The 10,873-nt window shown below is 49.4% G+C and overlaps 2 protein-coding genes across 2 annotated transcripts in view; one reads left to right on the forward strand and one right to left on the reverse strand.

Moving 5' to 3' along the window:
* LOC135912685 (uncharacterized) overlaps positions 1-6,686 on the forward strand; it is a 32,210-nt gene extending 25,524 nt beyond the window's left edge. Inside the window, exons 7-9 of the mRNA XM_065445199.2 lie at positions 3,023-3,193; positions 4,479-4,595; positions 6,400-6,686. Of these exons, the coding sequence (XP_065301271.1) occupies positions 3,023-3,193; positions 4,479-4,595; positions 6,400-6,549 (438 nt within the window). The 3' untranslated portion in view covers positions 6,550-6,686. The remainder of the gene's footprint in view (positions 1-3,022; positions 3,194-4,478; positions 4,596-6,399) is intronic.
* The window catches only part of LOC135912682 (uncharacterized), a 169,675-nt gene extending 158,802 nt beyond the window's left edge, over positions 1-10,873 (reverse strand). The window contains exon 1 of the mRNA XM_070522279.1: positions 10,854-10,873. The gene's annotated coding sequence lies outside the window, so the exon portion shown is untranslated. The remainder of the gene's footprint in view (positions 1-10,853) is intronic.

A 10,873-nucleotide genomic window follows, 5' to 3' on the forward strand; every position in this document is an offset into this window, starting at 1 on the left:
CACCGCTAGGCGGGTCGACGGGAACGCTGTCGCGTTCCACTCTTGAAGGCGAAGCTTAAGCGTCCTCCAATTTTTTCTATGAACGCCTTTCACGCCAACGCTTTAGCAAGCTGCGCCATGAACGCATTGGGTGTGTAGCACTCTTCAACGTACCTTCTGCCAACTCTGCTCTCCGAGAATGTGCCACTGAGCGAGCGCGGAAAGAGAGGGAACAATTATCAGCGTTCGAAGGCATCGGCACGCCAAGCTTGTAGTCTCGGAGGCCGCGTGTGCACATCTCACAAGTGGCACTGAATGGCACAGCGCGTGGAGAAAGAAGCGCACGAGAGGAGCCCAGTTGCAGCATGGCACGTTTCTCAGCGTTGGCATGCACCGGCGCGCCATGGATTTCGAAGGCCACGCCCAAGAATCGCAGTGGCGGCGCTAGGTGGACCCATTTACTGAAGTTAATATAAGAAAGCTCGAAAGTGTTCAAAGAAAATCCATAAGGTTCGTCTTTAATTCCTACAGCTGGCACACATCTCCGACTCAGCTGCTAGAAGAAGCTAATTTAGAAACACTTCAACTAAGACGTCCTCGTGATAGGTTGAAATGTATGTATTTAATATATCATGATAATCTGCGTATCAATAAGGAATTGCAAATTCAACAGGTGACTCGTCGTTCCACACGAGGAATTCACTCGAAAAAAAGTTAAAGAATTCGCCTGCAGAACCGATTGCTTCAGTAATTATTTTTTTCCGCTAACTATTCGAGAATAGAACCGGCTCAGTGCACACATTGTCGAGAAACCCACCATACAGACCTTCTTAAGTGCTTTACAATTCTTCCATCAGCCTTCAATTTTCAGCAACACTTATCATCTCGGGACATATGCTATGGTTCTCTCGCAAGATGCTTCGTTAGGTGATGAATTACAGCAGTTTGTCATATCGTGCGACGCGCATGGGCACCTTGAATGGTCCGTGCTTTTATCTAATGTTTCCTTGTCAAGCACTGTGTCAATATATCAGTGCACAGTTTTATATCTGTAACACGGGTTTGTATGCAAGTAACGTGCAAGCTATCGGTCTTTCGCTGCTTTTCAGTGCGTGGTGCGAGCCTTTTGTAATGTGTGTCTTCTTATTTTTATCATTTCTTCATATGTAGTGCCCACTCCTGCCCACGGCCTTCTCCGAAGGCTGGCAGTGTTTATAAAATAAATATCAAATAAATAAAGTGTTCTCAGGGAAACGCTAAAGAAGAGTCCCGCTGCAGTAGATACCTCATGCGTAATTTGTTTCGACAGTGTCAGAACATTGGAGGACGCCTAAGCTTCACCTTCAAGAGTGGAACGCGATAGCGTTATCGCACCCCGTTCGCACCGCCCACTTATTCACCCGGCATGCTTTTGAGTCGCACAAAGACGACACGTGCGCCTGAGCAAGCGGAACGAACCAAAGAACTCGGTGTTTCGGAGGGAGAAACGATCTACGCGAGCCAAACGTCGTGATCGGCACGGACAGCCAGGCCGTGACGCGCTATGAAGGCGGAGGCGATCATGGGTTTGACGCCTCGATGGGATTGTCCTCTGTGTCGCTTGGGAGCACCACGCAGACGCATGACTCCTCGCCAGCAGCACGGCACACATGGCAGGGGACGCTTTTCCACCAGACGCGCTACGGCACATCGATCACGTCAGAGGCGTCCCGCATCGGACGCTGCACCTAGGAATCGCTCTGTGAGCGGAAAGAGGAGCCGCGTCGCCTAAACACGACAGTTCGTGTGACGCGCGCTGGAAGTTGGAAGGGGAGAGAGCGAGAAAACTTATCGAACGCAAGGATATTGGGGCATGCATCCTCGCACCGGTCCCCGCACGGCCCCAATGCCCTCAAACGAGACAGAGAAGCGGGCGAGTGGTGCGCCATCTGTCGGGGCAGCGCCGTACATTGCGAGGAGGTGGTTTTCTGTGTTTGCGGCAAGGTGGCTCTGCGTGTGCGTGAAGCGCAGAAGAAATGTTGCGGAAACGTAATTCGCTACTCGTTTAACTGCGACATCTGTAATTTACATGCTCATAATCACCGATATACACCACAGTATAACTTGCTACGGCACGTTTATAAGGTAACACCGCATTCACTACAGGCGCTTATGTGCCGCTTTGAACAATCGAACTCATGGCTGGGTTGTAGCGTCTCCGTTCGGCACTCCGGAAACCCTGGTTCGATTCCCACCCAGCCCATTTTGCAAGTTTTTATGTATGAATTGGCTTCGGGGATTTCTCGCTCACGGCCAACGCCGCCGACGCCAACGCTGACGACACCGCCTTTTCTGCGACAAGAGCTCCTTTAAGCGGTCGCGTTAATACATTCTGGTGCTATATTGATTCAGTGCTAACGCATTACCACAGACAGCAATCGTGAATTGGGGTCTGACGCATTTTCTTAAGCCATCGCTTCTCCTAGGTCATTAGACGAGAGAATTCCATTACTCTGTCCAGACCAACCAGAAGGGTCGAAATGGCCGCAGCTCTCCGCCCTTCATGTCGCACCAACATTCTGGGCTCCCCCTTTGGTGATTTTCAATCGCTCCCGCATACGGCGCAACCACAACGCAACTGTTCTCACGGAGGTCGTCGACGTGGGCCCCTTGCATCAATTTGTTTGTGCACTCTCCATGACGGTCAGCTTGCAGCGATTTCACAAGCCTGGCCTTGTCGATTGTTTTAGCTTCCACAGAATGCGTTGGTTGATGGTACTTCAAAGAGAGTTTCCTTATTTGCAAGTCAGTTATCAGCGCCGGCCTCTGTCATCTAGTTGAGAGCTGATGACGGAGTAGCTTCGTGGGGAGTACCCAAAAAATACCCGCTGCCGTCTTGAGACGTAACAATACCCGGTGGCACATAGCCAAGCAAATGGTCTGCATTTTTATGCTGCGCTGCCTCCGGAATCTGGCAACATTTTTGGTGCAATCGACAGATAACCGGAAAGAAAATTGGTGTGAGAATGCCAATAATGATATTCGCTTTAAAAAACACTTGCAGAACACCCACGCAGACCTGGTCGACTCCAGGTACTCCAAGAGAACCACTAAGCTGGGTCTCTCTCTCGAGATGGGCACGCTGGTGTACGTGCTGAATGCATACGAGACAGATCTCGACAACAGGGCGTACCAACCGTGCAAAAACTTCTACCTCGCACAATCAGACGTAATGGTGAGTACTTACCTTTCTTTTTTAGTTGCATTCAATGTTTTTCGCCCGAAGTTCGGCCATAGTAATGCTAACGACACGGGATATGATGTACAAATTGATCGCCTCTGTGTGTATGCATGCATGCGTGCGTGCACGTGTACGTGTGCGTAACCTATTGCAAACAGGAGTTATGGTCTTGGAACGGGTGGATCACTGCCAATACAAACATGCTTTAAACTGCGAAACCTCAGGGACGAGACTTTCCGTTCACGCGTGACACGCTTGGCGGCATGCTTGAAGCTAGTAGCTAGTACACACGTTTAGCGTACTGCCCGGGCAGGTCTTACATTGCACGGCAGGCTGACTCCTGTTCAACGCACGATCCTGATACCCTGCAACAACCAGTTGCCATGTCATTCAATGGCACGTATCATAATTGGGTGATGCGCTCAACGGACAGACCGCCATGCATTGCATTTTTTTTTTTACTAAGGCAACGGTGACCTTTTAATCACCATCGCTTGCCCTTCTTCAGGTGTGCCAGACTACAGGGTACGTTTTGATGAGCCCGACCATAAATCGGAGCCGGTTGGCTTCTCGGGCTCGTCGGGTTAGTGTAGACGACGTGGCATGGGGTTATTTGGCGATCTTCAGAAATAACCATGTGGTGCGCGAAATCGGCGGCACAAAATTGTTGTCCGTCTTTCCATTTGTGGCGTCCACTCAGCGCAGAACAGGTTTACTGCTCAGTGAACCCTAGTGGATCAGGCCGAAGGAGCGTCGGCGTGGCTTGGGGCAGCCTGGCAAAATGTTCGGTTCATTCTCTCGATCCAATAAACCTTAAAAAGTTGTCGTGCCAGCAAGATTTGTGAAGACCCATCTGCGTAGTGTAAATGTCAATGACGGTGATGACTGCCTTCGAACAAGCGGCAGGACACCACATAGAAAATTTGCATTCTGGGCGAAGCCGCCGTGTTCCGTCAAATAAACCTAACTTATTCTTGCGGAAATTAGGTGCGCTCCTTTGAGTGGATTCGTCAATTACTGGGTCTTTGTCAGCGTGTGCTCTGCCAGCACGATTTAAGATCACCAAGGGCTTCTATGTTGGAAAGGTTGTGTTCCTCCAATTCCGATTAATTCTGATCATCCGTCCGCCCAGAAGCGGGAAGCCACGCCATGCAGGCAAATTAACAGAACCAGAAGGAATAGAAAAAAAAATGTGAAAAGAATTGTTTCAAAATGTTCTCCTTCTTAAAGCTGTGAGTGGCACTGCAACGATGAATCTTTTCCATGTGCTTCACCGCAGGGCTGTCGACATTCGACAACCAGCACCTTGCTGCCAGGTGGCATAAAAATAGCCTCCCCATTTACTGACGAGAAAATACTGTTTAGCTGGGAGGACGATGAGTCTTTCAAAGATAAGGTAAGCCCTGCTACATTTAGGAATTTCACTTGCATAATCCCGTGCAACAGACTGCCCACCCGAATGTTAACCCCCGCATTCTCAAACCGTCCTCGACTCCGAAGTTCTTCCTCCAATATACCGAGTTGAGCACTGCGTCATCCCTCAACTGAAGAAGACTCTGCGCTTCTGAAGAATGACGTGGAGTTTCACTGAAGCCCAGTGACACTTAATGTCGAGGGGCGGCGTTGCCACCAACTTTCTTGAGTCGAGCATCAGCAGTGTTGATGGACGTTCTAGAATGCGGTGGTTAGAATCCTGTTGACAATGTTTCGGGGAACGTAAGGAAAGGGCTTGCCATTGGGCAGCCACCGCGCCTCTTAACTGCTCTGCCGTGTCTGTGTAGCCGTGAGAAAGCACTCAGTACTGCTCTAACAAAGTGTTTTTAGCGAGAAAACAGACACACCTAGAACTGCTCGTAAACTGCCGTTACAGGCACTGGCCACCGTCAAAACGCTTTGCACGTAGCTTTCTGTGCTCCTCGTGTTCGTTCACTGCACGAGCACCGCAGGAATGTTCGCTCGCTGCACACCCCGAATGAATTCCCCAATCCTCCACAAACCCTCAAGAGAGCAGCGTTGGAGCAGTTCCAGGCGCTCCTTATTGTCCACTGCAAACGCGCAACTTTATCACGTCGCCGACAACTGTGCCAAAGTGTATTGCAGTAAACGAAGCTCTTCAGTTGCAAAACAATAAGGTATGGCTTTTTTTTTTTTACACGAGCGGTCTGGTTCTGTCGGAGGTGTAACCAGCGCCAGAACTTTACGAGGCACGGTATATGAAAAAACGTGGACCTTCTCCGCAGTTTGTTGCAGCATAGTTGATGAAAGCATAGAGCAGTAGGCGGTATTCGCATACACTGGGGCAGACTGGAAATCCAAATACCAGGCTGTGCCTACTGTGTATATCTGCGTTTGCACATATGAGCACTTTGGACATATGTGACTGAACGAGGCATGCGCGCACGCTCCAGAAAATAGGGTATTCGTTTGTTTGTTTTTCTGGACAAAAACTATAGATGCGATGGGACACCATCAAAGGCTCTGTGATAGCCAATAGGTTCCTTAATTCGTTATTGTTTCTGCAAATACGTTAACGCTCAAGTCGAGGTTGCAGAATTAGTATCACTCAGCGCTGAAGGTATGCGCATTTCGATTGAATCCCAGACTAGAAACATACTCGCAGACTTGCACAAAGCCTTTCTCATACAGCGTGGGGCGACACTACGTGGAAAACTACTGGTATTATCATGTACCAGCATTAATCTAACTTTCTAATTTTGAATTAGAATGTCTCAAATGTGGTTGGGAGTCTCGGCGTTCCTAAGACGCCTTGAGCACTGACGTCATTCTATTACCACAAAAAGTGGATGCGGCTGTTTTAGTTCCTAAACTGCGATGTGATTATTATTTGCGCTGTAGTGCAAGAATCCGCCTTAATCGTTCCTAGAATCCGCCTTAACTTGTTCCCAAGTCCAAGTACACGTGCGTTTCCCCTTTATTCGTTTGCATTTCGAAACCCCCCCCCCCCCCCCCCGGGATCGCACCTGTGACATCGAAGCACAGAAGCGCTAAACCATGGCCTCTAAACTACCATGACGTATGTTACATAGCCCAATCGCAATACTTCTGCTCAACACAGTGACCGACTGTTGCCGTATTTTAGGCATAGCAATGCTTAGAATAATCGTAAGAGAAAAAAAAACGCGTGGACCCATCAACTTATCGTTAACAAAGGCCGCGCACTGTGTTCACCTTCTGTGCAGTTGGACGCCCTCAGGAAGTCCGGCAAGCTTCGCGCAGGCTGGTCGTGGCTTCTTTACAACGTTCACCTCGGGGACTTCACCGGGAACTGCACGGCGGACCCTTTCGAGCGGGTCCGGTTCTTCAAGCAACGTCTGAATGCGTCTGGCTGAGTCTTCGGAGCGTGATGGTTGGACTTGTTTTTGGCGTGGACGGTTTCCATCTGTTCGCTTGTGGAACAATACAGACCGTGCCGGCGAAAGAAGCTTTGAGTCGTCTGTGATGTGCTAGATACATGTTGTTACTGAAACGAAGCGCACTTTTTTTTTTACTTGCTTTGTAAGCGAAAATAGCCACCCGCTCACCCGGCAGAGGACAGCAAAATGTCGCCGAATTCGTGACGCTGTTATCCTCGGCGCTCAGGGTGGCAGCGATGTATCAGACCTATACAGGAAGCAAGCGAGCACCTGTTCGCTTGCTTCCCCTGTTCCCCATGTCGTCTGGTCGCCCACGTGTTTATCACGATATGTAGCCGCATCTGCGGCCGTCCGACTTCGTCAGACAGCTCACGGTTCAAGCCTTATTCTTGCCTGTCTAACATGGCCGACAAATAGAGTCAAGCATTTTACTTTTCCCAATAGCTGCTGGCGCGAGTCCCTATGCTATCTTGATGTGACGAGGCCGGCGAACGCTTCTTCCGTTGTCGAGTGGTAAGACACACAAGACGAGAAATCGTGAACGTTGTTGGTCGCGGACGCGTGGATGGAAAAACGTTGGTAATGCAAATTTCTAATACCATATTGACGCCACTTAGCTGTTCGGGTCAAGTATACTATGACATGTTCAAGTTGGTTTTGTTTCCTGAAACAGTAAAAAAAGTCGCAGTTTCGCCCGAAAGGTGAAGCATCGGTTGCGATAACAAATTAGTAGACAGCTACACGAAGTAAAAATAGTAGTTTTATAGGCCGTGTGAACTTGCAACCATTCGCTTACTAAATTAACAAGCATGGTATCAGCGCGCACAAGCAAATATGAACACATCAGGCTCTATAGCCGCGGACACTCGCTGTCGAAACGCTGACGTGAGGAATCGTGGCAGCAGCAGCGAGCGAACCTTCGTTCTCTAAGTAGTTTACAACTGCTACTACAACAACTACTACTACTACTACTACTACTACTACTACTACTACTACTACTAATACTACTACTACGCCCTGTCTGTAGCTTCAACTTATACTGAGCGGCTAGAACGCAGCACACACAAAGACGTAGGCGCACCTAGATTGCCTAGACTCTACCCCCAACACACATCACTTTCAACATAGGGCGCGTGCCGCCGCGCAACACACAATTGCTGTCGGAGTACAACGCCGCCGCCCCTCCCTCCCAGCCGTGGCTTGCGCGCGACGAAAGACGACGCGCTTCCCCCTCCGCTTTCCTCCCGTGCAAGCGCGAGATGAGCTCCGATCGTCGGCTCCCCTCGCATACTTTCACCTCCAGCCATATTCCAGTCGGTGATGGATCAAGTATTAAAAGGCGTGAAGGGTGTTGCCTGCGATCTTGATGATGTCCTCATCATTTCGGAAAGGGAATATTTCGAACGTGTTGAAGCCGTACTTACTCGGTTTGGGAGCACGGCGTTCACCTTAAGCAAGAAAAATGTAAGTTCTTCAAAGACTCAGTCACATGTGTAGGTCGTATTAGCGCCAGTGGAATTAAGCCATGCACGGAAAATGTTGAAGCTGTACGGAATGGGTCGGCAATTGAATTGAATTAGGGGTTTTTTACGTGCAAAAACACAATTTGATTATGAGGCACGTCGCAGTGGGGGACTCCGGATCAATTTTGACCACCTGGGGTTCATTAACGTGCACCTAAATCCAAGTACCACGCGTATTTTTGCATTTAGCCCCCATGGAAATGCGGCCGGCGTGTTCGTGATTTGATCTCGCGACCTCGTGCATAGCAGCGCAGCACCAAAGTCGCTAAGCAACTATGGCGGGTATGAATCGGAACTATGACCGTACCTCGACACGCTATCGTTTACAGCGAAGCCTGGATCCAGAAATGTCATGGCTTAACGTTGACAAAAAACTATCATCATCAATTGTTCGTACCCGCAAATGCAATGGCTCCTACCCCCGTAAGGCAGAGGTTATTGGCCGCGAGGTCGGCCTGTAGGTGGCAGCACCATCGCCCCGTAAGTGTGGATGCGTCGCCCGTGCGATGTGTGGAAGTGTTACGGGGCTACTGTTTTCATTTCGCGATTCTCTGCTCCGTGCCCGCAGAAAATGCTTCATTTACCATGGTGAGATTTTGTTCGGTTCCGCAATGCAGCACATATTGCGCACAGAGCCAGGGATAAGCGTTCCCTACTATACCGTTGACGTCGCCGTGAATGGCTCGCTTACGCACACTATCGTGTGCGTAAGCGAGCGCCATATGGCGGTGGTTCAAAGAACCCAGCGGCGCACGTGGGTTCCTTGCAACAGTCAGGCCGCAACACACACGGTCACGAAACCTGGCGAGTTTTGCAAAGCTTCACTATTTAAAGCAAAGGCACTAGAGAACTAGATGGTTGGCACGGCAACACGCACGAGGCAGAGCCGAAAAATTGCCTGGGATGTATACTGCGGAAATTTTCCGCAACCCTTGACAAGAAAAGCGATGCACACGTAGATATCTCGGCGGTTTGCCTTTCACGGCCGTCTCAGAGTGCGCCAGGGCCCTTGGCTAACAGCACCTTCCAGGGGACGGCCGGGCGCGAATGGGAGGGCCGGAGTAAAACCTGTCAGCGCACGCAATCTCGGAGGCCATGATGAAGGAAATGCAGTGACCACTTCTGTTGAGGGGTGGCGCTACCACCCAGTTCCTTGAGTCGATGTCAAGGAGATTGGTTATACTAAAGTGCCTAGATTTTCTGTTTCAGCAAAAATATCTAGCGACTTTAGGTTACATGCTTTACATAGCATCATTGGTCAAGCGTCGAGTGGAGGGACGTTTTGAAACACAGGGAATGAATGTTTGAGGGAGGATGAAGGCAGCGCCCTCACATGGCGGCCCTGATTATAGTTAAACTTTCAGCACAGTGGCGTTTACAAATGTGCAAATTTTCTAGTGTTCTGTGCAACCAGGGCTCCTTATCATAAAGTATTGTAATATCTACTGGAATTTGACGTTTTGAATGTTTTTTGCCAGTAACATTTGCAGGTACAGTCGCCCAAATCTTTAACTGGTGTGCGGGAGCGGCGACTTTTCCGTGCGTCAGCGCCGTTTGACGGGGCGAGGCTGGAAACAGTCTGAGGCTAAGCGCATGCGGACAAAGCGCGCTCAGCTGGGCCCATCGTCTACTAGGCTGTTTCCAGCTTAGCCGCGTCAAACGGCGCTGACGCACGGAAAAGTCGCCGCTCCCGCACACCAGTTAAAGATTTGGGCGACTGTACAACTACATGTAGCGCCATGGTTTCACGACAGATTAGGCTGAATGACAGAGACGCAGAAGGGCACATTTGACAAACACACAATGCTAACTTTCAACAACAGAGTTATTCCCAGTTCTCTTTGCTGCTTTACCCTCAAAACGTCATAGGACACGTGTTGATAGCTCAGTGAACATGCACAAAAACAGGAAACCACATGCAAACATCTTTTTTGGACACACCGATTGATAGACAGCCGGTGTACGTTCAACGCGTATAAAGATAATCGAGTTCTTTTGTAAATAAATTGATGTTCTTAATGACGCATGTACCAACAAATGTTGATATGTTTCTAGCTTCCATTATCAGGTGCGCCATTTCTCACTTGCTTCTACTCGTGATAACAGTTTCTTTAAACGTGGCTTTGCAGTTGTATCTTTGGTATCACAGGAATCACTGGTTGTACCTGTGAAAAGAATCATAAAAAAATTCATTGGCGATTACAATACTTCCTTATGCAAAATTTAGCACGGCTCTATATGCGTTTTCATTTCGCATGTCAATATTTTGTGTTATGATTATATAGGTACACGGTTTATATTAGAAAGAGAACGCTACGAGTAACATAGTTGGCATGCGGCATATCGCAATGTCTTGTGTGGCACATTGCAAATGGAGCTAAGTGCGGTCACTGCCTTGCTAATCAGGGGGTCGCGAGAGGCAACGCGTGGGTGATGCGTGGGCACGATTCACAGCAGCCGCTGCGGACAGACCTCCACTCATGCAGCGCTTCGTTTCCATACAGAGGATGCGTGCTATCTGGCACCCATTGTAACCATCATCTCCGCACAGCCCATCTTGCACGGCACTACACTTTTCATGTTTTCGTTCCACCAAAGAAGAGAGCTAGCGGCCCTTTGTCATGGGCAAGTCGTGCCACCAGAGCCAGAGGCAACAACACTCAAGGGAGCATCACGTCAAGCCTTACTCGTAGCCACTCGCCATTGCCCCTTGCAGGAGCAGTGATCCTATCACACACTCTGGTACAACGGACTGACCTCAGCAGCTGACGCCGTGA

Source organism: Dermacentor albipictus, chromosome 7 (genome assembly GCF_038994185.2).
Source record: "Dermacentor albipictus isolate Rhodes 1998 colony chromosome 7, USDA_Dalb.pri_finalv2, whole genome shotgun sequence".
Taxonomy (NCBI): domain Eukaryota; kingdom Metazoa; phylum Arthropoda; class Arachnida; order Ixodida; family Ixodidae; genus Dermacentor; species Dermacentor albipictus.